The sequence below is a fragment of the Manacus vitellinus genome, unplaced genomic scaffold (genome assembly GCF_001715985.3).
Source record: "Manacus vitellinus isolate BGI_N305 unplaced genomic scaffold, ASM171598v3 scaffold_1_pilon, whole genome shotgun sequence".
NCBI classification, from domain to species: domain Eukaryota; kingdom Metazoa; phylum Chordata; class Aves; order Passeriformes; family Pipridae; genus Manacus; species Manacus vitellinus.
In genome coordinates, this window is record NW_021939396.1 from 39908696 (window position 1) to 39936331 (window position 27636).

The following is a 27636-nucleotide window of genomic DNA, read 5'->3' on the forward strand; positions in this document are numbered from 1 at the left end:
GGGAGGTGGTTGATGTAGCTGTCGCGGGCCCAGGGCAGCGGTGAGGGGAGGACGACAAGAGAGAAGGTTCCAGTCCTGAGATCCAGGCGGAGTGGGGGGTGGAGGCAAGGTAAGGACATTGCTCGTCCCCCACTGCGGCTCAGCGCCCTGCCTCTTCCCCCGTGATGGCAGTGGGTTTGCTTTTTGCCTTTGAGGAAATGCAGTGAGAACAGGAGCTTGCGTTTTGGAGGTTTGTTTGTTGTTTGTTTGGGGTTTATTGTTGGTTTGTTTTTGTTGGTTTGTTTTTTTTCTTTTTACCTCTGCCGAGCTTTTATAACCTCAGGGGCTTGTGGGGGCTGGCTGCGTCTTCCAGGCCGAGGCATCTGCGTGAGACAACGCTTTGTTTCCCGCGGACTAGGGAAGGATATTTCTCCTTTCGGGAGAGGAGTTGGTGCAGCGGCAGTGAGGGGCAAATACTTTATTTACATAAATAAAGTGTGTGAAACGCGCGATAAGTTCGCTTTTCGCCCCTAAGCCGGAGTGAGTCGGTCGGTGAGCCTTCCTGGCGGCCGCCAGGGGAAAGCGAGAGGGCTGCTCTGCCCCCCGCTTTGCCATAAGCGCACATTTTGCCTCTGTTTACATTGTGGTCTCTGTTTTGGCTGGGAGCAGCGTAAGGGGAGGAGCAGGAACTGGCTCCGGGGCAGCCACCTCCGCCCCTCTGTTTTCTTTGTTGTTATCTGTCTGTTCGGGGAGGCGTCCTGGGGTCACGTCTGCCGGTAGCTGAGCCGCGGTCTGCGGTTAATGGGATTCCTCTTGGGCCCGAAACCTGGGCCGCCTTCTGCCGTGCGTGTGCCGGTCTTGTCTGTCCCCCGCCGTCGCCCTCCTCCCCCTGCCTCCGCAGTTGTCAGCGGCTCGCAGTGGAGTTGGAGGAAGGGGAAGGGAGGGCAGAGGGGGAAGGAATCTTGGCATTTATTTGATACTCGGTCAGCAGCCTGGGCCAGCTTTGTACAGCTCTGTCATGAAAAAATACCGAAACAAAAAGCACCTCAAAAACCACCTATGGCCGAAGGGTGAGGGGTTCGTTCAAAAACATCTTCAGAGTCTGCAGGAAAGAGATGGAAGTACTGAACTGCTGCAGTGTGTAGAGAATGCATGTGTGTCCTTCCAGTACTTGCCAGGGCCCACATAGTTACTGTTCTAGCGGGTATTTTTTCACTCAAGTCAAGTAAAAGTCAAATACAGTTGAACTAAACACTTTAATGAGGAAGTAGGGTTTCTTCTGATAGTGAGGAACAAATTTTGATACACACAGAAAAAAAAAGACACAGGTAAGGCTAGTCAGCAATTGAGTGAATTAATGAAGATACCCAATTCCTCTTCACCATGTGACCTTTCTGTTACAGAGAAGGCTTGTTAAGATGCAAGATGCAAAAAATCTAATGCCTAAAATTAATATGTTACAAGCATGTATTGTCTTTGTAACCTTAATCCATTATGCTTGCAAATGAATCATAATGTGTGATACATTTTTTTCCCCCAACAGGACCATTACCTTACTCTGGGCAGACCATCTCTGGGAAGAGTCAGGCTTGGATAAGTGGAGCTGTCTTCTGCAGAACTCCTGCCTGATTTGTTGGGAAAGTTTGAAAAATACTTTGGATGTGTAGGTGGAAAAATGTGTGAAAGATCTATTGGTATTTTAACTGACTTTGGGTGAATAAATGTAATGATAGGAATATAAGTATATGAGTGAGGTCAGAGAGCCACAATGAGGGCTTTGGAGATGGACACTTAGCCAGATGTTCTTTACAACAGTCAGTGTCCCTCAGAAAAGCTAGCAAAAACAATTGGATGTTGTTGGGAGGTCCGCAGTGAGGAGAACGTGATGAAATCACAGAAACAGAAAAAAAGTATGTAATAGTGAACAGTCCTGGGTGGCAAATCTTATCACTGTGTGTTGTGCAGGATTAGGTTCCTTCCCTGTGTAATCTCTGATCTTCCTTCCAGAATTCTTGTAAAAATATTCCTGCCTCTCTAACTGGCCTTCTCTCTGGATTTTCTTCATCTAATCTGACTGCATCGTGAGTTGCTTTAGATGTTTGACTAGCCAGTTTCAATTTTACAGTGTTTATAAATTTATGAAGTCTTGCCATTTTTATAATCACAGTCTTGGCAGATTATTGATTTTTATTGCTTAGTCTTCTGTTTGCCTGTCAGTGACTGCCCCAAGCTGCAGCATCTCCTTTTGAAGAGGATTCTGCCTAATAGGAGAATAAGAATAGGATCTGAATGCCAGACATGTATTGTAGTTTTCTGTGCCTGTGCTGGACCACACCAGAGCAGTCACTTGTCTGTGTTTCTGTAATCTTGAAGTGCTTTTGAGATAGTGTGTATTCTGAAGCTAAAGGTAGGCTTAGGCATGATACTACTGCAGGTTGAAGTCTTAAAAGAGCATGTTGCCTGTGATATTTTTTTTTCTTTAGGCAAATTTAAAAGACATTAGCACAAAGGTAAAATTTGAAATTCCTACAGCAAGATACAGTTAGTAGTGTAGGTTTTTTTTCCCCCCAAAGATACTCCCAAAACTAGGCAAGATAATTTTTCCATGAAGTGTTCCAGAAAGATTTACATGAGGAGTTTTAAAACTTCCCCAGAACAAATACTTAAAAAGCAATTCTGAAATAGTTAGGCATATGGGAATGCTCATCCCAATCTCAGGTGCATGGTGAGAAACACCTGAGAATACAGTCGTTGTTTCTCAGTGAGAAATGTCTTTACATGTGTCCTTTTCATTTCCTACTTTGTTCCCATTTTCAGCAGGAATGTCACCGAGATGTGCTATTCTACCCTACTGAACTGAAAGTGATGTTCTGTAGCTGATGATTAATTAGTTCTCTGTATAAGAAAAGTGCCTTGAAGTCTACAGCAGTTGGCACTCTTGAATGCAAACATTGTTTAATATTATCTTGTGTAATTTACCTACTTAGAATGTAAATTCCTCAAACCAGAAGTGGGTAGAATATATGTGCAATCATGTTTTGCAAATGAATAATCAGGTATATGACTGCCCTAAGGCACTCCATGAGTCTTCGGTAGGGTCAGAAGTTGATCTACATGCTTCATCTTCTCCAACCAACAAGCGTGAATTTTTTAGATGGAGAATTCTTTTAAAGTATCTGGTTTGCAGAAGTGTGATCACACTGTTCCACTTCATTATTTGTGGAGTTCTAGGAACTAAAGTGTAGTAGTTATGATGAAATATTATGGTTATAATTGTATGAAAGCATCAGGAAAGAACTACTGTGCTTCAATTCCTTTGGGACTTATTTGTGTGCACTGGATGTTAATGAGAGCCTTCAGGCCTGCTTCATGCAAGCTCTTAAAGCAGTTGCTGCTGCTGTGTTATTTAAGAAATTTGGACTGGACTTCTGGTCCTTGAAGAAAGGCTAGAATGTGTAGCAGCTTAGGATAATTTTTGCAGAACTAAAAGATAGTTGGCTGACATTCAGAACAGTGGTCTTGGTTCTCTGTCCATTTTGTCCTGGTACATCATGACAACTTGGTGTTTCAGAATTAATGTTGCAACTCCAAAGTTGACAGTGATCTTAACTAATCTCGAGGAGCTTGGAATCCTGGTGGAATATATGTGTGTGAATTATTGCTAAATCTATGTCTGATGAGAAGCTTATTGAAAATGTTGAAAGGAAGAAGTAAAAGTAAACTGAAAACAAAGATGCATTTAAAAATGGCAGTTACTCCAAAGAAACTTATTCCTGGAAGGAAAAAAGGATTGGAAACAGTATCTGGAAACAACTGTAGGGTCTTTATCACTTGTACATTGTGACTACAGTTGGTACCTGACATTTCTCAGTGAATTTTATCAGTACTTTAAATTGAAGCACAAAAATATAAATTGCCCTTTATTGTGAGGAGAAATCACTGGTTTAGAGGTCATCACAGAGCACAGAACAAACAAACAAACAAAGACAAACCCTCAAACTCCACAGCCCTGAAGTAGTTTAGATGTGACATCAGGAGTCTCTCTGGTTACTCACAGGCTACAGATTGTGGTGTATTCTCATGTGGCGAAGTTCTAGAGTGGGGAAGTGACTGTGGAGCAGGATTAAACTGTCTTGTGGCAGAAAAATACTTGGAACCTGCAGCTTGGAAAATGCATTTAATGAAGGCTAATTTTGGACTTCTGGCTTTGTTTTGTATAATATTTAGCAAAGAAAGGATATAAAGATCTTGTTTGTTAGAAGTGGAGAATATTGCGTTCTACAAGTTGCACACAAGTAGAGATTTAAGATTCTGTGTTGTATTGTTAAGTTGATATAAAAGGTGATCTTTGGAATGTCTCTCAAGTAGCGCATTTCACTCATAGTAGTATTTGCTCAGCATACAGTTGGAAAACAAATGCTGAATTTGGACTTGCAGTGTTCCTATGGTGTAAAAGACGACAAGTCGAATTAATATTTAAAAACTTGGTTGAGGAAACAATGCAGAATTTGCCAACAAAACTTTAAAATTAGGTTTAAAATCTAGTAGGCTTAGAGCAAGTGGTTTGATAGCGACATGGGATGTTTTGAATCCTGAATGAAAGACATTTATATGGAGATGCTGTAGGGCGTCTGAGTTGTCAGCATGGAGCTGTTGGATATGAGATGGGATTTACTGAAAGCCTACGTTCTTTGAAGTTAAGATTTATCCTGTCTGCTGTTTTTTTTAAGTAGAGGTAGCTTAGCAGTTAGGGAAGGGAGAGCCTTTGTCTTGGTTGCTGACATACATGCTTTACTGGAGATGCTGTGTGTTGTAGACATAGAAGCACAAGGAACACATGGACAACCAACCAGTTCTGTGGCAGTGTACAGACTGAACAGGCCAATGATGCCTTTTATCTAGTTGGTTTTGCAGTCCCAACTGAGTAGTCTTAAATCACACAAGAGCAGCTTTTCTTCCTTGTTTGCAGAGAAGCAAAGACAGGATGTGGGCAGAAGAGTTTTTTGTTTTGTCACTTAGTGCCGTTGCCACTTCATAGGCCGAGTAGCCTGTAGTCGGTATGAGCACTTAATGTAGCACTGGAGGTCTGTGTTTGAGCACCTGAGTCACATCACAAGTATCAGAAGCTTGCTGTTATTACAAAAACTTTTCTTTGCATGATTCTAAATAGATGCAGCTTATTAAGGCTGTCAGTAATCGTAATTATTTCTTCCTTTTTTAATAGTTGGCTTATTGAAGCCTTAAGTGAGGGGTGTGTATTTCTAATGGCAAATTAAGCAGTCATGAAAACTATTTTCAGGAAGAGTAGCGAAAACTTTGTTGTACTGGATAGTGTTCCACCGGGAGGCATCTGTCAATGGGAAGACTTTTTTTTTTTTTTTTCCCCCAGCTAATGTCCACAAATGTTTTTATAGATGTAGCAGTAGTCAAATCAGAGTTTTTCTAGTATAGTAGTTTAAGATGTAATGAAAGGCAGTATGCAGTAGTATAGTGGACACAAAATACATGCACTCTTGAATGTAACCATTGAAAGTATTTGTATTGATATTATCCTTCAAGCAAAACAAATAGAATTTGCTATGAGTTGTATTCTGGAGTGAAAGGGAACGAAATTTCAAAGAGAAGATCTCAGAGATGATACATCTTAATTATTTGTTCATATTTAAAAAGAAAAAAAAGCTGCTTATCCAGAAAGAGATCCCTGCATCAATGCATGGTTTCCATAAGTGAAGTGATAGTGATGGGAATCGGTTATAGTAATAGTCAGCTAGTTAGTCATATCCAGCAATTGATATGTCTGTGGCATCCCTGTCCCAAATAAAAGGCTTGGTTCCTATAAATGGTTGTTTTAACATTGAAAGAGGAATTAGGACCACGTGGCTGGGAGAAAATGAGAAGTGTTTACTATTTTGAGAATTTATTATTTCTATAGCAAATGTTTTTAGCAGATATTCAGGAATTACGATGTAGTTTTCTTGAAACATATGAAAGAAAAACATGAAAGAAGGAACCAAGTAATACTTCTCAACCCAGTCAGGATGACTATGCTATGTAATGGTCTATATATCAAAGTTAAGAGACAGATGATTGTAGGGGCCTCTGTACTCTAATCACTTTCAGCACAATTTTTCTTGCTTGATAGGTATGGCTGAACTCTATGCAAGTTTTGCTGAAAGAATGAGCTGCAAAGTTCTCTAAAGGAGATGCTTAATTTTGACAAATGTTCTAATATTTCTACAGTACTCATAACTTCAAGTAGTCAGGAATGCTGTGAATATTTCTACTGGGGCATCAGTTTGCCATCACCGGATTTTATTTTGATTTGAAAGTCTTTGCATGAGACTCATAAAGTTCTTATTTACTCTTGTAGTTCATGTTGCATTCTGGTAGATTGAGTTTTGCTGGCTCTTCTTCTGCTGGGGCATGTGACCCTGCTGTCTATTGCAAAACTGTCCCCTTTACCCTTTTCAGAATGAACTGTGGCTTTCTTTCCATTCAGTGTAGTCCAGTTTGTTAAGCTTTGCTGTGTTCTTCTGTCAAGAAACTAAATTTGGCATTATTGAGGTCAGAAGGTCAGTGAAACTGGAAGGACACAGAAAAGTTGAGTTGCTGAGTTTCTTTGACTTCTGCTGAGCTGACAGTTGCAATGTTATAAAATCCCATAGGCCTTAGTCTCTGCTTATTTGCTTCAGTTAATTATGCATTCATTATGACTAAGACTCATTGCTGCCAAGTTTCCTGAGATTCTGTGATGTTTTCTGAAGTAATTCAGTTGTCAGAAAACGTCAGTGTACAATTTGACTTCTCCATTCTGGCATGCTCTGGATAAACTGGAGATATCTGTGATATAACTACATCAGGTTATGTGATTGTAGCAGCCTCTTGTGTTATATCTGTAAACTACACTTTTGTCAGGTGAAAACCATGCGCTTTGTGTGACTGCAGAAAACCTGATTGTGAGGCTGACGATTAAGTTAAGCTGTTCAAGTGCAGTGCTGCTATATAAACAGTGATATAAGTTTTCCAACCTCTGTGTCATGCTGAAATATTTTTATGAATGTCTTGAAATGGTCACTGAAGCTTTCACAAATGCTCCAGATCCCCTCCAGACAACATCTACTGCTGTCTGTACTGTAAGGAAATCATAACTTTGGAGCCAGATTTACAGTGGTACTTGATTCATACCTGGAGACAAAGAAAAACAATAATTTGGAAACATTTTCAAGGTAAGAATGTGCTTATGTATGATGGTTTTGGCTTTTAAGGAAGGCCTATAAGGGGTTTTGTTCAAGTATTTCTAGTTTTTAGTTTAGGTGTACATGGCCCCAGGTCCAGTGAGTAGTGAGGCTAAGCACGTATTCTCAGTAGCACACAAACACATGTGTTCAGCATGTACATACATAAATATATAGCAGGCCACCACACCAACACAGAAGGCAGCAGTAATACAAACACAAACAGCACCAATGGCCTTATCCTGTTGCCCTTTCTGGGTGGCCAACCTAAATGTCTGCAAACACATGTGCGTATGTATTACGACTCTTTCCGGTTACTGGGTTGAGGCACTAGTTCTACCCTGGATTTGGCCCTTTGGTCCATTTATGCCCTATTGCCTCTTAGAGACATACACGGACTCAGCTACCAGTCCCAAACCCCACAGTTCTCCAACAGCTCACTTGGACTCCTCCTTGTTCCTTTTTCAGCCAACCCCTTCAGTTGCCTCGCTCAGTCAGTCTGTCCTGTCCCAGGTTCCAAGGCCACTCTGCCAGTTTTCTGGCTAGCCCAGCTTGGTGCTCCCTGTGATCACACTCTGACCTGCAGAAGTTCACCCTCGCCTTTCCTGGCACCAGAGACCCACTAGCACCCCTGTGACCTATGATCTGACTCCACGTCATGCACCTGGGGCACTGAACAGAGATCCAAGAAAAAGAAATTAATGGTCAGACAGGACAGGCAGAGCACAGCTGGACACACATACAGACCTGCAGACTGCTCACAGGTGACCCGTCCCTCTTGTTACCATAGCCCTGGCTTTCCATGCTTGTTTTGCCTCTAGACACTGGGGTCCCTCCCTTTTCCCACCCTTGGTTCCTCCTTCTTTCACAGGACTTCTGCAATCCCCAAGTCCCTTTCCCCTGTACCCCATGGTAACTCTTCTAGTCTTGTAGGAATCACACCTTTCAATCTGAGAAGTGCCTTGGAGAGGCCCAGTGGTGGTGGGAGTGTGGGGAGAGCTCATGGATCTTCTGTGATAGCCTGGGTCAGGGTATTCATGTGGGCTTCCCTCAGCCATAGGCATACCTCTCCGCTCCTTTGTGTGCAGAACAGTTTCCTGTCGCATAACCCAACAGGGTTAACTTTGGTATGTGCAGGCAAATAATCTGTTTAATCATTTGCAAGCCCTGTGAAAAATTTAAGGTAGAAGTTGCTGGCTGGTCACAGGTGTAAATTAAAGTGATACTGTTGTGAAAGCGGTAGTTTGAAACATTACCTCAAGTAGGGAGAATTATAGAATGTTTGCATGAAGCTTTGTGGAAAAGGCTTTGATAACAGTATTAATGCTGTATCCTTTTTACATTGTAAACTAAAATGTTGATTTTCTCCCTCCCCCGCCCTGATGACTAGAGAGGTTTCAAAGATTTTTAAAGTAAACTTAGTTAATACTTGATTTGTACGTTTTGAGTCTTGATAAAACATCGCTCCCTTTTGGTAAGAACCATGAAGGGATAGTTGATCTCTGTTTTATATTAAGTAAGCATTGGACATCTTAATGAATAGAGATTTATGGACAAAGTCATTTTAGGTTGTGCTGTTCATGGGTTTATGGAAAATAAGACAGATTATGATATGGATCCTTAAAGTGTAAAGCTTTTGGAGATATGCAGGATTTGGGGATTAAAAAGAAGAAAGGTTCAATTAGATATCCATTGCTTTCTTAGACAAGGTAAAAGTAACTCTTGGTGTGCATGTGTTAGTAAACAAGTTACATTTGAAAAAAATGATGAGTGCAGTGTGATGCTTCTGGAAGATTGCATCAGTGAAAGAATTTTGTGTCATGGTTCTGAGGAAGAGAAGCAGGAAACAGGAGTGGACCATACTTATTTTTCCCTCTTGAGAATTACAGGCCTAAGTAATAAAGTAACTTCTCAAAACATGTTATTGTATTACACTGGACTATTTTAAAAATCAAGCAAAAAAGGATTAGGACTTATTTTTCCTTAAACTGTATTTATTTAGCATCTTGTAAGAAGAGGGTATATAATAAATAAAAGTTGAGATTCTTAGGCTCTGAAAGTAAACAACAAAATACAGTATTTAGAATTGTTTGTACTGTGATTATTGCATGCTATTTAGATGCTTTTAGATGTATTTCTAAAGATTAGAAACTCAAAAGTTTTCATGTACTTGGAACTTGGTAAAGTTGATTGATATTTGTGTTTTTTTAATTGGGCCTGTGTTTTTTCTGTAGAGACTGAATTAACTGCATAACTCTATGATGAGGTTTCAAGTGTCAGGAATGCAACTATCTTCTATTTTTACACTTGACCTCATTTCTATTTTCTTTTGCTAAAGGCAACAGGCGTATGTTGTTCTGTTGCTGCTGGAAGTGAGTTATTTAAATAACTTGAAATGTTTATGTGCAATAAGTTTTTGAACTTTAGCAGTAGCTGAAATAGTGAATATTTTGTCATGGGCTACATTTCGCCTACTCAAAGTTATATGAAGTGTGACTTGATCTGCTTAAGAACTATAACTTTTGTGGTAAAAGCTTAGGAAAATACGTTTCAGTTCTTGTACAAAACCTGCTTTGTATTTTATTGTAAAAGAGGATTCTCCTTCCCCAGTCCCCTATTGTTACTGGTTACTCTCATCAGATGATATTGAAAGTAAAGGAGCATGATTTTCCTGTGGTTTGTTACATTCTGGTCACCACAAACTAAATTATTAAGCATTTTCTTTCATGAAGAAAAATGAGTTTCATTTTAAAATTGAGTATTTGGCTTGTTCTTTATATATATATATATCTCAAGGTGTCTTAGTTGGCAAGTGTTCACAATAATATTAAAATTTGCAGAAAAGTTTGTGTCACTTTTATGCCTTTTTCCATTTTCAGACTAAACAAGATTAGATATACCAGAACTAGTTCTTTTCACACCTTACTCTACAACTCTTCTAATTCCTAATGTTTGACAGATAGGGCTTATATGAACCTGCTTGAAATGAATATTCTGTTAAATACCCTTCTACAAAACTGTGTATAGTGGCAATGAGTTTTGCAGGCTAGTCACTCTGTAGCTCACTAATTCCTCTGAAATATGTGCATGGACAGCAGTTTCTCATCTGAAAAACAGGTGCGTGATACAGACTTGGTGAATATCAGACACCTGCATGTATTAATCATCATAGATTCATATCTGTCATATGAAGTCCTGACATTTTAGTCTTGCCAGTGAGCAAACTGCTATTACCTGGTACCTCCTCTTTTTGTGGGTCTGTTAGGCCCTCTTGAGAAGCTTCTCATCTTTCTGCTTTCTCCCAGCCAGTCCGTGATAAAGCAGTACTCTTCAGCTGGACAGACTAAAAATAGCAGTATCTGGGGCATAGGCAGAGCTGTAGGCACACCTCTCAGGACCTGAGACCTTTACAACGTGTACTATAAGAGGGTTGCCAGGTTGTGTCATGGACACTGGTGTCAGAGGAAGGATAGGGGATCTTCTACGTGTTAGAAATTGACTTGTCAAAGCTCCACCAGAAGATCTCATAAGCAAAGGGTATCAGTTTAACCCAATGTCTAACACGTAGAAGATCCCCTATCCTTCCTCTGACACCAGTTGCTGTTCAGTCCCAGAGCCAGCTCCTCCTCATAATCTGAAGCACATGACCAGAACTGCTGTTAAGAAAATAGCCTCTTAAGTGCTCAAAAAAAAAAACATTTTTCAAAGCAGCAAGATGCTGCTGGCTAGCACCATCAGAGAAAAACACACCAAAGATGTAAAATTTGCTGTGTGTCAGTTCAGTGATACAGTCTACTCCCCAAGGATGAGGGCATTTTATCCAGAATCCTACAAAGAAGCAATAGGAAATATTTTGGACTGGTGTGGGTAGAGAAGCAATATTAATTGTTTTGAAATCTGCAATTGATGGGATACTACAGCGTACCCAGAATCTGGGCAGAGCTAGTGTTCATTCAATCATAAAGGTATACGTACAGCCTGTTGAGATGTAATCACCATTTTGCCTGTAGCTGAACTTTAATGGCAAGCAACAGACTGGCAATTATTATTTTGTTGATATTTTCCCACTGCATACTGTGAAAAAAACGTGTCATGCTGTTCTGATCAGGTACTACTACCGTTCTGATCAGGTACTACTACCGGGAACTGCGTAGTTTTACTGCTCAGACCACATCACACACTTCCAATGACTTTGGTTCTTGTCATTGTCAATCAGGTATTCAGACTTCTGTTAGATGTTATCATTGCTCTCTGAAACTACTGCAATAATTTAGAAATTTTTTTTAATCTAGTAGACTGTATCACTGAACTGACACACAGCAAATTTTACATCTTTGGTGTGTTTTTTTTCTGATGGTGCTAACCAGCAGCATCTTGGTGCTTTGAAAAATGTTTTTTTGGAGCACTTAAGAGGCTATTTTCTTAACAGCAGTTCTGGTCATGTGCTTCAGATTATGAGGAGGAGCTGGCTCTGGGACTGAACAGCTCCTGGTTATTAATGCTGTCTATCAGTAATGCACAAAGTCTTTATGCCAGGCAGACTCATGTCTTCTGCACAGGTGGTACTGTCACGTACTTGAAGTCTCATGAAACTTTTGCAAAGACAGGTTAATCAGGAAATTTCAGAGCTGTTAGTCATCAGCCTCTCATACATGGAGGCTTTTTCATTTTAAAAATAATGTTTCTTAACAAAGTATTTATGGCAGATGCTGGCTAAACTAAAATTTACTGTGAAATTAGATACTAGCAAATCCTTCTAAAAGAAGGAAATGTTTCTGTGCTTGGTCCCAATTTAAAACTTTTTGTAACGTGAGTGACTACATTTGAAATGTTTGTAGGTATTCACACTCTCATGTGCATAGGAGGTGTGTGGGGGAAATAATTTTGTACAGATGACCAGTAGATACTCTTTACTAGGAATTAATGAATCTGTGTTTGAAGAAGAAACTGCTTCTGAAGCCTCAGAGGCTAAGCTTTGCAAAAATTTTTTGATTGCCCAGATTTTAAATAGTAAGGAGAACTAAATCAAGATGTGGGTTTAAGCTAAGCATTAGAAGTTCCATCCAGGAAATATATAGGATTGTTTCCTTTGCTTTGTAATAAAAGATAATGAATTTTAAAGTCTTTATCAGCATACCTGAAAAAGGGTGTGGCATATAGAAATGATGTATAGAATATGTTCCTTTTAGCATTCAGTCCTTGCAATTATTTGAAGAAGGTAGGTAGAATTTCAGATGAGAAAAAAAAAATGCAGTGCAGGAGAAGGCATAGACCAAGAAAGAAATATAACCTAGTCCAAAGAAGGAGAAAAAAAACACCAGCAAAATTCTATGTTGTTTTATTATATTTTACTTCAAGTTCCTGTGAACTGTATCAAATTAAAGAAAAAAGTTCAGTAGATACTCAGCAAAGTTGGTCTAAAATTACGCCCTTGTGTAACTTCCAAGGTTAAAGTCATTTGATCATGCACTGATATGCTTGTCCCTGCTCATACATTTGTGGGGTTCCAAAAGCTTCAGTGCCTCTTTTGAGAGAAATGCAGTACCATGTGTGCTGTTTGGTGTGTTCAGGTGACTGGAAGTGGAGGAAGAGTGAGAGCAGGCACATACCTGGAATCTTGTATAAACAGCTGTTGAAAGCCTAAACAGGAAGATCAGGGCTTAAGCTTACATCAGACTTGACAAACATTTTCTGCTGAAGTAGGTCAATGCAATTCAGGTTTAGTCAGTAGCTGTAGCTGTTTACATTCATTTGACTTAACCTAATCCTGAGGTCTGTTCTTTGTTCCGTTGCTATATTGCAAAGAACTTCAAAGTATGCTTTGTGAAGTACATTGCATTTGAGAGCTGACTGCAGTTGTTTTTGTACTTGCTTCTCTTTAACTCGAAGTGCTTCTTGAAACCATCTACTGAACAGTAGGTTAGCAGTGAATGTTAAGATGAGTCTAGAGTATAGACTTCAAAAATGTGCAGTGTTTTCAAAAGTGTTTTCTTTAATGCACCAATAGTATGTTAGTATAGCCTGAAAACAATTTTTCTTCTTTCATAACTGTTTGGAGTGACAAAACAAATAGGTGTGGAAGAGAAGGCAGTTCAAGTAGTAGCTGATTTTCCAAAGTGCTTAGACTATTTGTTGCCTTTAGTATTGGTTTAGCAGCAAGGTGTGGGTATAAAAATAATTAAAATAAACTGTTTGTAAAGACTTCACTCTGAAATACCTGTGTGTTCCACATTTAGTTCTTATTTTTGTAGTCACCTACTATAGTTACTTCCAGCATGCACTTCATATTTTAGTTTTCTCCAGTCTTTGCCTGGTGAAGTTAATATTAGAATTTTTCTCTTTTTCCTTTCAGGTCATAATCAATCATTCTGGGTTTTTTGATAGCTCCCACTGAAGTCTTAAACTCAGCTCTGCAGTTTGGAGTTGATTTTTTTTGTGTGAGGCACTGTTTCAATACACGGGAGACAGAGCGAAGCTAAACTAAAAATGGAGCCCTGTGGTTGTAGGAGTTGCTGGATGAGACAAGGACAGGCAAAACATGATCTTGAGATCCTAACAGCTGCAGGGGTGTCATGAATGTCACGAATTGAGTCGGAACCAAAATAAGTAGGTCTAACAGTGGATTAGTGGCCTGGAGAACTTTAAATCTCTGCTGATCAGAGCAATGTTGCTGATTTTTGCCATGAGTAAACTTAAACTGTGAAGTGGACTGAAGTGTTTCAGGCACTTATGTGCATTCATGGTTAATTCCCTTCTATTGCTGGTCACAGAACATTCCTTTCTGGGGAAACTTAACAGCTGAGTTGTAATAGTACTGTGCAGCTCAGTGGTTTATAGTTGTCTTTTGCCCCCTCACAGGAAACAGGGAAAATTGACCAAGCAGTGTTGTATTCCATTATGAGTTGAAAGTAGTGTCACATGTCATGATTGTGTGGTGTTGCTCCAAGCTGATATCTTAGTGAAGATAGTTCTGAAGAGGAGACTTGAAATATAGCTTGTTCCATTTATTATATTTATCTTGTATTTTTTATCTTTTGAAACAAAATAAGAATCAAGTAAATAGACTCAAATAACATGTATTTCTAAGGAGTCATCTATTTGGAGTCAAGATATGTCAGTATTACAAGATACTAAATTTGTAAGATACTTGACACTATATGGATTTAGCAACGTCAGTGAGATTTTTTTCTGCCAAATTAAATGGATACCTTGCTAGCATGGTATTTAAACTGTATTTAGGAGTGTGTGCAAGTGCTTAGTGACCTAAGGAATTAACTTGAAGTGCAAATGTATTTGTAAAAATTCTGAAACGTGCAAAACTTGTGTCCCTTTGGAAGTTGGCAAAAAACCCCTTAGTAAACCTTGCTGCACCTGGTTACTGACTCACCAGATAAGAGATCTGCGTAGCTTTTAAGATGGTGAAGAATTAAAATGCTCTCAAATTGCCAGAATTTCTTAGCCAGATAGCCAAAAAATACCTGTTCAATTCATGTGAAAATATTAAGAAAAATCAACAGAAGAACCCTCAGAAATTACTTATGATAAGGAATTTCAGTGAAATTTGTTACAGATTAGGTCAGAAACAGAGGTGCAGTTGTGTGGATTGTTATGTAATACGAAAGTGTGTTGTCATTTCATTTTTATTGTGAATATAAGAATCTTCAAGATAGTGTTCTGACTTCTGAAAATGAATTCATGAACTGTGTGGAATGAGAAGTGGAGATTGTTTTAGCTGTAGTTGGTTTTAATAAGTGAGTGAACTTTTTAATCAAGACTATATTGAAATTTTAACTCCTAAACTACGATTTCTGTTGGCTTCTGTATTCCACAGATTCTTAAACCTAAAGGCAACTGCTGCATTTTGTTAACTTTATGCACCTTTCTATTTCTTGTGAAATTGCTACACCTCTTGGCATAATAGGCATCAGAATGTTGCATATGCTTTTTGTGAACTGCATGTGCTTCACTTTTAGTATCAGCGAGATTACAGGTTGAAGTGCTTTATTTTGTGTGTTTAAAATCTGTCATCTGTTAGAAGTAATTTTACTTTCATAAGGCAAAAGCTTTCAAATAAAAAAGCATTAGAGGAAAGTGGAAAAAAGTACAAGAGGTCACTTTTCGTGAAAATATCTATTTCCTTCCTAGGGCATTTTTTTTGTTTTTGAACAAAAATACTTTCTACTACCTATAGCTGTAGAGTCCAGAGTAGACCACCATAGTTGATTAATGAAAGCAAACCAAAAGCAAGATATCTAAAAAGCAAACAATATCACTGTAATCTACCTTATGTCACCTCCTTCAGACAGGAGCAGTGTATCCAGAATAAGATGTAACCTTCAACTGCACTACCAAACAGCCACAGTTCAGCTGCGCAGGCATCCCGTTTGTCAGAGAAGGCTTTTATTTCTTTTCTCCCCTACCTCCCACAATGTCATGCTGTCTACCACACCTTTCCTGTTCTTGCCTTTGAGATTCTGTGTGATAACCAGAAGGTGAAATGCTGTGTGAAACTAGTGAAGACGCTTGTTGATGGAAATACTAAAGCTTTGCTCTGGAAGAGCAGCATTTTCCCGTCCGCGGGCTCTGTGTTTGCCGCTGCAGTGCTGGTGGCGAGCGAAGTTCTCCATCTGCTGGTGCGAAGTGGTGGATGCACCCCGCGGGAAGAGCTGGAAGCGACATTGCTGTTTCTCTAACAAGTCTTCAGTAAACTCAGTTCTTACCTTTGTGGTTTTAGTTAAAATTATTTCCAAACATATCTCAAGATAATCATGAACTTTGTATTGTGAAAGGATGGCAAAAACTATTACTTTAGTCACTGTAGGTTATTTAACTGAAGAATCCTTTGATTCATTGAACTTTCAGGTGTGATGCAAGTGCAGACAAGCAAGTAGGGCTGGAATATTTTTACAAACTGTACTTAGAAAAAGCCTCCCTCAGGTTTCATATCTTCTGTCTAAATTGCCCCCTAGTTTTTTCACTAGTAGAAAGGAATGTTCCTGCGCAAGTGAACACGCACATACCTGCTTATTCTGGTGTGGAACACTGGGGTGTTGAGAAATGTGGCTTTTCTACCTTAATCAAAGGTTTTCCTGCTGGTTGATAATTGCACCTGGTGACTTTTTCTCTCTTCCCAGTCGAGAATGGCACTGAAAATTGCTTCAGAGGGGAGCACACAGGTGAGCGGTGAAAAGTCATAATTTTACCAGGGCTTTAGCAGCCCTGAGCATTCTACCCTCTCCCCAGTAATCTGCCCCTGGTTTGTATACTGGGCATGACACCCGATGGTATGCAATATCTCTTTGACCAGTTCGGGTCAACTGTCCTGGCCATGCTCCCTTCCAGCTTCTTGTGCACCTGCTCAGTGGCGGAGTGTGGCAGATGGAAAAGTCCTTGGCTTAGGGTAAACACTACTGAGCAACGACTAAACTGAAGTGTGTTATCAACATTATTCTCATCCTAAATTCAAAACACTAGCTGTGTACCAGCTTTTAGGAACAAAATGAACTTGATCCTAGCCAAAACCAGGACCGGTTCAAACTCCAAAAGTCTTTTTTTGATGTTGTAGTGGCAGGAAAAACCCACCAAATCTAACTATGCTTGTAAGTTCCTGTTTCTGAATGTTTCCATTGAGTATTATGGAAAGGTTTGTTAGTTCTGTTTTGGTAGACACCTTTTAAACATGTTCTCAGGAGGTTCTTCATTTAAAGTGTTTAACTGTAAAACCTGTGTTGCAGTTATCCTTATCCCCACAACATAAATTTAAGAACCAGCTTCGGTCTGTTAAGCGACCATCGACATTTGGGTTGTATTTGTGAATTCCTGACATGAATATGCACAGATAGGCACGTGCAAAATGGCAATTTGATGAATTAGGTTGGAGTATTCTCAGATAAAAGATTATATTTGTATTTTCAAAAAAGAAATATGCTTGTTTGAAGAAGAAGGTGGAATGTTTTAAAACATGATACTCAGCAATGCAGTTGAAGAGTCAAGGGTGAATGTGTCATTGATTTGGGATTTGTTTGGGTTTTTTTATTTGTTAACTAAGTTACGTAGAATGTGTAGCAAGATTCATGATTGCCTTTCTCTTCTCTTAGCTGTCTGAGCTGACATTCAATTACTGTTAACAAGTAGCTCACTGTGTACTGTATTCATCTACAAGTGGTGGATTAAACCTTTTTGTTTTCTTTTCTCTTAGTCATCTGTTGCTATTTTACTGGTAACTCATGCAACATTAAAAATATCAACATCTGGAATTGATGAGTTTAGTAATTAATAATTTAGTAAGTGCAGATAAAATAGAGATCTGAAGGATTTTGAAGTTAATATACTGTGTAGAATTACACTAAGGAGCTGACAAGTTGTTGAAAACTTCTAGGTACTTAAGGAATTTGTATTCCTCTAGTGAATACGGCAGGCATTAGGAGGAGCTCAAATACTTGGAGTGGTTTCCTGTTTTGAATTCAGAACAGCAATGTGCCATTGTATCTGCTGTAGTATTCTGGTTCAGCTCAAAAGTGAACATCTGAAAAGCATCTCCTGGACGTGACCGCTTACTGGGCTTAGTCTCCCACCATGGAGTGATGTTAGAGCATGTGAACCCAGTTCCTTTCAAAATTAACTACGTTGGTACATGCTCCAGCTGCTGTTGGACATTTAGTTCCAAGGATGGGACTAGAGCTAGCCCAAAGCCAGTTGCTATCCCATCCGTTCCCCCTTCAAATATATAACATGGGTGATAGGTTCTTAGCACAGTAGTGTTTTTGGTGTTTAGCAAGCAATGCAGCGTTAGGGTTTATTTAATGTAGACAGCCCATGTTGACACATGAAGGCTAAGATATGTTTCTGGCTAAGGTCAGACACATTGGCTTGAGGTAGAATCTGAAGGGCAGAATTTTGATTAAATACTAGCTGTCCTGACTCTTAATAGTTCTGCTTCACGAAGTTATCCAGTATTAACTATTTCATCACCCACTAATAGTTGTTGATTTGTTTCTCTTTTGAAACTCAAGTAATCTAAACATATCTGTTTTTCAGGATTCGTTTGTGATGTGCTTCTGAAAGAAGAACTGAGACTCCATTACATACATATACTTTTGGGAAAACTCTCCTCCTAATGTATTTTGCAAACTAATTGAATTACCGTAGAAATTCAGCATGGGAGGAGCTGTGAGTGCTGGAGAAGACAATGATGACTTAATTGATAACTTGAAAGAAGCTCAGTACATTCGCACTGAGAGTGTGGAGCAAGCCTTCAGAGCGATTGATCGTGGTGATTATTATCTGGAAGGATACAGGGACAATGCTTATAAAGACTTGGCGTGGAAGCATGGAAATATACACTTGTCAGCACCTTGCATTTATTCTGAAGTCATGGAAGCACTGAAGCTTCAGCCTGGATTGTCTTTTCTAAATCTGGGTAGTGGAACCGGATACTTGAGTACAATGGTGGGATTAATATTAGGTAACCTGAATGTTTTTGTTTTAATATAGTGTGTTTGCATATTTTTAGAAAGTTATGCAAGCCCTGCAAAACTTATTTAAAAATGACAATACTATGCTTAAGGCTGGCTCTTTGAGATGTGTTGTTAAAATATTATTTGTTATCTGTACTGGCACCTGTAGTTCAGTGGTGTTTCATGGGATTTTTTTGGAAGCAGCAATTCTTCCTGCGTTCTACAGTCTAAAATTCTCATTTGAAAGGAACCAGTCCTTTTGTTGCTTAAAAGGGAAAGGTACAGTGGAAAAATTTTTGAAGATTAGAATTTCAGTCTACATTTGCACCGTGTTTATGCCCTCACTCTAGGTTACTGGTTTCATCTTCAGTTTATGGAAAGAAAAATCTAAATTGTAAAGGCTTCTCTTGAAGAAACTTAATTGAAAAATAAATCTGTATCAATGTGCAAACATTCCTTTTAAAATATATTTATTGAATAATTTTATTAGTGAGAAAATTTAGGGATGTAGACTGGATAAGATGTTTAATCACTGTAGGTCTGTAGGTTTCCAAACTGCTTTAACCAATTAGCACTGTAGTTTTTCTTCTGTTTTCAAATAAATTTCCTGTATGAAAAAAGATGTAATTAAATATTGTTTTCTAAATTTAAATTTAAAAACCTACATACGAAAGTGCTTTAAATCTTCTTCTATCCCCAGTGTTTAGACTACAGAGCATATGCACCAACAAGTAATTTCTTTACCAATTAATTTCATTACATAAAACAACTGCAGTTATTTTAATACGTAGCTTTCATAGATATAATTTTTGACCATATTACAAGCAGTTTTTCTTTGGTTGCAGAAACCTTCCTGACAAGTAATATACAGATTTTGTTTACTTATATATAGAACAAGAGTTGGTATATACAGTCAAGAGTTGGTTTGTTAATTTTTCAGTGAGTTGCTTTCTGTCATCAGTTCTTATTTATTAAAGAGCAGAAATTATACCTAATAGCGCATAACAAATGTCATTTGTTGGTATCTCTGGCAGTATCTTTTGTTCCAGTTAATAGTAATAAATTTAACAGGTTCCACTGTTTTGTGAAAATAGGAGTTACGTTCATTCACAGGTAAAAATAAAATGTAATAAAGATGCCTACTCTCTCAGAGTGTTGCTTTGCTTTGTTTGGAAGTGTTTCTGTTTAAGGGTAGCTATTTTAAATTAGACTGTAATATTTTAAGCTCCGTATTAAACCAATAAGAAAATATTGCTGCATTTTTTTCTCTAAAATGTTTCTTCAGCTTAGTGAGTAATGGTATTAATTTATTTGTCTTGTGGGAAGCTTTGTTATTTCATTATTCTTAACTGCTGGAAAAAAAATAATGTATATTGCTCTTGCTTATATATATTGCACTTGTATCTGTGTATTTATCTAACCAATTTTGAGTGGCTGTTGGTTGGCTTTTGAATCCTCCTGAGTTTGACCTTTCCTTATCAAGCAGAATTCCTGCCTTCAGAATAGTATATGCAGTGTTGAAGAAATTAGGCAGGAAAAGACTTGTCTCTTGCAGAGGGTGAGATTGGCTGACAGCCCCTGAAGAGCACAGTTACCCTGCAGATGCTCCCACAAAGGCAGCTCAGGTGCTGATATTCCCTAGCAGGGCTGAGCAGCCTGAAGCAGCAACTGCTCAGCTACTTACAGAAGGAGACTTTCTATGTTTCTGTAATGCTGTATCCTGTCACTGAAATCTGCTTAGTGTTGCAATGTGTTTTGAGTTCTAGGCTGAGGCATAGAAAGTATAAATGCAATTTATGTGCCTTTATTTTCTTACTCAGCTCCTGATAGAATTAGTTACATGTAATCATTTTACTTCAGTGTGTGTTTTAGGCCAGGGAACAGCTGTTTTAACAAAGAAAAATAAACGGATGTAGTTTCCTGACAAATAAACCATATATATTTTTAATAGCTCACCTTTTTTCAAACCAACTTCAGTGTACATTGCAGTGAGCAACAGAGAACCATGTGGGTTTTGACAGTAGTTGGGTGTCTTTCCATTGGACAATGTATGAGTAGTATTTCTGCCACACTGGTGGTGTCAAAATGACTAGGTTAAATTTTGAAATAATTTGAAACTGGTAATCACTTCTGTGTATAGCAACATAATAATAAGACATCCACCCTGCTCAATCTATACAGATTAAATTAACTGCTGCTGATACTGTTAAAATATAAGCGAACTTCAGACTAGGTAGTGGAATTGCCAGCTCATTATGCTGGAAGAGGCCAGTTGATTTCAGAGAATAATAGAGAAATTACATTGATGATTTTAGAATAGCTGACTCTGCTTAAAAGTACAGTTGTGACTTTCCCTGTGAAAGAAGAGAACATGTTTCTCATCTTTCTGTTCAAATTATGGATACTGTGATGTTTGATGATGGGGTAGCGTTCGGCATTCACAGATTTAATTTTAAGCTTTTGGAGCAACTGATGTTTGCAGGATTTTTTAGTTCTTTGTTTTCAAAATTAAGTAATGGAAGGTACGTACATGTGAATTTTTGGACAGGTGATGTTGATGCATCTTTTAAATGATGAGATTGAAGGAATGGCAATTTTTAAGTAAAGAAAACATAAATTGAGTGCTGCTGCATGCTATAGAACTGTTAGAAACATCATTGTCTATTACAGTACAAGAAAACAATAAACAGCTAGGAAGGGATTTCCTATGCCAGTACTTTTTTAATGTGAGCAATGATAAACTAAATTTACATGGAATGTCATCAGGAGGTACGTTTTCACAAGTTCTGAGAACATCCCTTGAATGACACCTACCTCTTCCCTGCAGTCAGAGAGATCTTACAAACACTGCCTGTGGTAACCTAGTGGATTGCTGTTATTTCACCCAGTAGAAAATGTTCTAAACTATTTTAAGAATTGCAGTTCTTGATCACCTTAATGGCATATGCAGTATTTTTCTTGCAGTAAAATGAAACCTCTCTTACTAGCCCTAGGTCTGTTTTGTTAATCCGTGTCCTAGAAAAGACAAATTGAATTGTTTCATTGGAGTAACATCATTGAGCTAAATATTTAGGAAAGATTTGGAATGCAGTAGAGGATATAAATATAAGTTTTGTCTAATCTTATTGATGTTTACTTTCCCTTCTTACCCTTTCCTCTCCCTTTTCCAATTCTGTGCTCCAATGACTAAAGTCCCTGGGCTATGAGTGCATGTTAAATTTAGAATCCTCACAGCAAATGTGACTATCTGATTCAAATTCCTTCCTGATGTGGATAATCCTCATAGTACTGTCTCATGATTTCTTCTCATTCCCAAAAAATAGCATTAACTTTTGGCACACAAATTTACTTGGAATTATATTTGGATTTGATCACAGGAAAGCAGTGTTGTGATTGTGATGAGTGACCACAATGCTCTAGGTGGAAATTAATTATTATATGTAGGTAAATCAGAAGCAAACTTCTGATTTTGCAACCTGCGAAGTAGAAGAGCAGATGTGGCTAAGGGATATAATATCTAATCTCTGAATTGTCGAAACTGAACATTTTGCCATAAGAAAGCTTAAAAATTTAAATAGCAAAATACAGAAAATTTTTAATTGTTGTATTCCAAGTAAGCGACATGTTGAAAAAGAATTTGCGCAGACTGACTTAAGTGGAGTCAATGTTTTTTCATTTTCTGCATGCTTATGAAGAAAATTCATTCCATAAAATTGTTTTACCACAGTTCTGTCCCTGTTCTTTTAGTGAATCTTTGGCCTTTTACCTTCCTCTTAAGCACTGGTAATGCAGATGCAAAAAATAACTTTGTCTAGCAGTATTGGTAGACTTATGTTTTATGTGTTTTTAGTGTTTTCACAGATGAAAAGTATAGTGCTGTTCCATGCAGTTTTGTTATGCTTAAAGAACAAAAAACAAACACAAAAACCACTATGCTGTTTTTATTTACAGGGCCTTTTGGGATAAATCATGGAATAGAGCTTCATTCAGATGTGGTAGAATATGCCAAGGAAAAATTGGAGAGCTTCATAAAATATAGTGATAGCTTCGATAAGTAAGTATCTAATTTGACTAGCTCACTTTGCAACAACATTTTTGTTTTTAAACTCAGTGCCTCACTGCTTATGAGTTTAGGGAGGGGAGAAGAATGGCACCACATGACCAAAATAAAACTTCCAGTTTGTGACTCCATGAGGTAAGTTGAGGCTTAAGAAAGCATTCTTCAGAAGTATGGTAGTATTTCTGTTGTACCGTACTTAGCAAAGCAGATTCCTGTGTTTTGGCGATGTGTATACGTACACAGGCACACGTATGTACGTGCACATATGTGCATATGTTCTTAGGAGAGTGGCGTGATGTCCAGATATCTTTGCATGTATAGAGTAATTTTTATCCATGAACTGAATATTTATTGTATAATTATGCATCATCTCTCTGTGCAGTATTAACTTTTTTCTAATCTACCACTGTTACTCTGGACACGAATGAGTAAATTTTTCTGTCGTCATGTTTATTCCCTGAAGAGATGGACTTAAGAGGATTCATCTATACTCATAACACTACTCATTTTTACTTCTGGTTATAATTCTAGGTTACGGGGCTTTGAACCTTATTACTTCTACCTACTTAACAATTTTTTATTGTTTTAAGTTGGCCCATAAGAATCTGGATCTTGGGCACTTCTGCTTCTGTAGAAGGGAGAGCAAGGTTCTGATTAGGGCTGTTCTTTGTAAAGACTTCTTTCCTTGTGGGCAATAAATTCTCCAACAGTGATTACAAGGTAGCTGCTGGAAATGCAGAAAAGCTTTTGAATTGTAGGAGTGGCCTAAGAATTGCACGTCCTCCACTTCTCGCTATCCTTTTTCCTGTGTGATGTGCTTTTTAATTGCCATGTTCTTGGTTGTGTTGGCTGGACCTCAGTCTCCTTTTTTCCCTACTGCAAAATTCGGGAGCTTGAGTCTGACCACTTTATGGTCCTAAGTAACAGGAAAGTATCCATCCCAGTGTTACCTGGTTCTGAAGTCAGTTCTGTGATTCTGATATTGGCTAGATTATTTTAGTACTATGTCACCCCAGCAGAATAAATAAAATTACGTAGGAGAAAATACATATGTTTCATTACTATTGTCTTAATACAAGCATTTGTGTTGGCTGAGCGTAATGTATAACAGCAGCCAGAATTTACATATCTTAAAAAAATGTGTGTGAAATATGGTCATTTGTGATCATTATGAATACTGCATTAATGGCTGTATTAATGTACCTGCTAGCCAGTCAATTCCTGCACATATATACCTGTATTTTTGCATTTCTGTAGGTGTCTGTACTGAGACATACAAAAACTGGTTTTGATTGGAATGTCTTTCCAATCAGAAATGTGATATGTTTATGTAAAGAAATAAAGGGAAATTGAGTGGAGGGGTAGCGATGAAGTTTTATTATTGTAAATTTGATTAGGATCTTTTTGTAAATGAATAGCAGAACCCTGGTGGGGGTTACACTTTAAAAAATGCAAGAACTGGAGAAAACCAAAATTGCTAAAATTGATACAGGTGAACATCAGTGTTGTATATGTATAGTGTTTCAAAGAAATAAGACTCCTCACCAACCTAACAGAAATTATACTTTTGTGAAAGGACTTTGTGATACAAATGTACTTGGTAATAGCTGCGCTGCAGCTGACATGATAATGGTTGGCTGGTTGGATTTTGTGTTTTGGGGGGGGTTAAGTTCTCTGCATAGCTGATTCTGGCTAACTACTTTCTTTGTAAATACTCTGTATTTTAATGTAGTTAATGAAGATGGTGTGCGTTTTTTCTGTTACAGGATTCTTCTGTGTTCTTTTTTACTATAAGCATTAAGATCATGTCTTGAATTTTAAGCTGACTCTCAAAGTAATGTGTTCTGACTCAGTAAGTCTGGTTTTGGTTCTTGTTTCAGTATTTTCCAGTATCTTCATTTACAAATGAAAGATACTTACCCAAAGTTGTGGGCTGTGGCATCTGAACTTAACTACTGCTTTGATCAGCTTAGTATTTGGACAAAATACCAAAAGGAAGATATGTGCAATATCTGTCTACTGTTGAATGCTGGTATATCTCTAGGGGGCACCCTTACTGTTTGAAAACAGATTATGTGACACACTGCTATGAATGAAGGTAATTGTCTGAGTGAATGTGTGTGTGAGTGAAAAATACCTTGCACTTGGACAGCAGCCTCTAGCAAGGCACCTAGGAGACATAATGAGCACGGAGACCATGATCTGTTTTCCTGGCGGTAATGGAGATACGTGGGTGAGGAATTCAGTAAAGCTTTGCTTTGCTACTTCTTTGCATTCTCTCTTTAGCCTGTAATGTTCTACTGCCTGGTCTGAATGTTTTAAGCACTCTGCTTTGAAACATAAACCAGGAATTTAACCTTATGGGTAGGTACTTGGAGAGCTTCATCTTGGATCCTGAGTAAACACTTGGTGTTCCTTTGCATGGACCAACAGGCCATTGGGTTTGCATCTGACTTTTTCGTGGAGCTGGGTCATGATGATTTAGGTGATTTTTTTGCCTGATAAAGCAAGATGAAATGCTGCATTTATGCCATTTTTGTGGGGGAATGATCCGGTGTTTTGTGGTATAACTTTTTCTCTTGATTCCTTATAAGAATGTTGTTGAACTGTATTAAAAAAATTACTTTTGTATGATTTAAGTGCTTGACCAGAGACTTGAAATGATGTAAACTTAGCATATCCAGAAGGATTTTTGAGACACTCTCTTGACCTAAAGTGCGGGTTGTCTACCTCTGGTAGTTGGTTATATCTCAGTTTTGGCCTCTTGAACTGTTCATGAGAAGAAAAGCTTTTCAGATATCTGTTTCAGAAAGGCAAATAATTCCAGAAATCGTTTGTATCTGTATCCATATCCCACCAATCTATAAAAATAATTTTCCTCTAAGTGGAGGTGGAGTTGTGTATTCTGAGAGATGAAATGCTGCCTTGATTTACTTGTTGACGTATGTTTGCCAGTAGAATCAAAGGAAAAGTTCCATCTTGAAAGCATCTGAAAGGGTCATTATGGTTGAGGTATAAGGACTTTAGGTACAGACTGAAGAAAATCCTTTGAGTCTGAAGTACACCTAAGGCCCTCTTTCATTCTTGAAACCTTCAGAGAGTGCATGCCAATTAAGGGGAAAAAAGCATTTCTTAAAGAAGGCTCTATATAAAACACATATGTTCAGGCCCCGCTTCACCTGTTTATTGAAGGGGAATGTGTTGTCTTTTCTGCTCCCATTCAACTTCTAGACCTAGAATATCCAGCTTGGAGAGAGAGCCACAGGGCAAGGCTAGGTTGCCCATCTTCTAGCACCCTATCAAAAACCCAGCCTGGGTAAGCTGGTGAAGTCCCTGCTGTGAGAGAAAATCAGCAACCCTTCTCAGGATCAAAAGAATCCACTTCAATGGTAAGTGACAAGAACCCTAGTACTAATTATGGGAGATAACTGTTATGGGTGAAACTTCTTTCTGAAGTCCTGTGGTAGACTGTCTGGGCATTAAAGGAATTCCATCAGAATATTTGTCTTCATTGAAATTTAAGGCTCATGGTAGGACTCTGAAGGCTCACCTTTTTAATTAGATTTGAAAGGCAAAGTTCCTAGTATAAACACAGAAAAGTAAAGCTTCTTCCTACCACTCAGCTGGCTACTGATTGCAGTAAAATCTAAGCGGGAAAAGCAAACTGCCTCCAAAATTCACAGCTTTCTTGGTTCAAATCATCCTGATAACTTAGTTTCAAATAGTGTAAATAATGCTTTAATGTAAATTCTTGTTGAGATTTAATCTAACCGGCACAACATGGACTACAAGAATTGCAGTGGGATTCTCTGATGCCAGAGGCTATGTTAAACAAAAAGGAAAGGAAAATAAGGGTTTGGAACATATCCATTTTATATTTAGAGATATTAGAGAAGTGCTGTTTCTAATCCTATACCTTTTAGACCAGAAGCCTCTAAAAATCCCAGTTGCATCTGCTCTTACCTAAGGAGGTTGTTGCCCTCTCAGAACCACACATAAAATATATTCTCAAAATAAATTCCATGATGGACACTGCCTTTTGTTGGAAGTCTCTCATTGCTACAGGTTTTGATAGTATTTAGAATTTTTGGTACGTTAAAACAAGTTATGACAACACTTGATGCGTGGTTCCTATAAAAGCTGTTGCTTCACAAAACCCCACAGTGTAAAATATGAGTATTTCAAGCTGTAAAACCATTTTTCTCCTTCAGTAAAAAAAAAAAAGGAAATATTTTCTGGTTTTTGTAAGCAGACAAATCATTTTCCAGGTTTTTATCCATGGATGTATTAGGGCCTTGACAATAAACTGAAGTGACAGAAATTTTTTCTTACTTCCTTGTTCCTGTTAGCTTTTCTTAAAATTCTCTGTGGAATTGATAAAAAGTGTTCCTTCAATATAATTTTTAATTTTACCACCAAGGCTTAGATGTGGTATCTAATGACATTTAAATTTTGTAAACCAGTGTTGAAGGGAGAGTGACATTAATCAAGCATTTTTAGGAACCAGTGTTTGACTTTTTCTTCAGAAATAATTGAATAATGAGTTTTGGTCTACTCATTGAAACTGATGAGAATATCAGAAATTTTAAACGAGATGACTGAGAAGAACCAAGACAATTTTATTCAGAGATGGAAATGACAAATACAAGAGATACCAATTTCTCACTGTCCCTACAGCATTGCCTGGAAGCTAAAAAAAAGTGTTTAAGGAAAAAATTATTGAATAAATATTTTAACATCATTACTTTTGGCTATTACTGTAATGATTAAAATTACTATTGCAATTGGATGCAAGGGGCTTAAAGTCTATAATGACAGCTTTTCAATTAATACTTTATTTTAATTTTTGTACTGTACATGCAAAAGGTATCAACAATAGTAGGTGAAATGTGCGTAGCTTTCCAAC

General features: G+C 38.1%; 1 protein-coding gene across 3 annotated transcripts in view; it reads left to right on the forward strand.

Moving 5' to 3' along the window:
- PCMTD1 (protein-L-isoaspartate (D-aspartate) O-methyltransferase domain containing 1) overlaps window positions 1-27636 on the forward strand; it is a 41634-nt gene continuing 13998 nt past the window's right edge. Inside the window, exons 1-3 of one of the 3 annotated variants that reach the window (XM_018080310.1) lie at window positions 1-109; window positions 18252-18678; window positions 22622-22724. In XM_018080310.1, the coding sequence (XP_017935799.1) occupies window positions 18372-18678; window positions 22622-22724 (410 nt within the window). In that variant the 5' untranslated portion in view covers window positions 1-109; window positions 18252-18371. Of the gene's footprint in view, window positions 110-1522; window positions 1643-7812; window positions 7979-18251; window positions 18679-22621; window positions 22725-27636 lie in introns of those variants that run through there. The other 2 variants (XM_018080302.1, XM_008922664.3) reach the window with 2 other exon arrangements.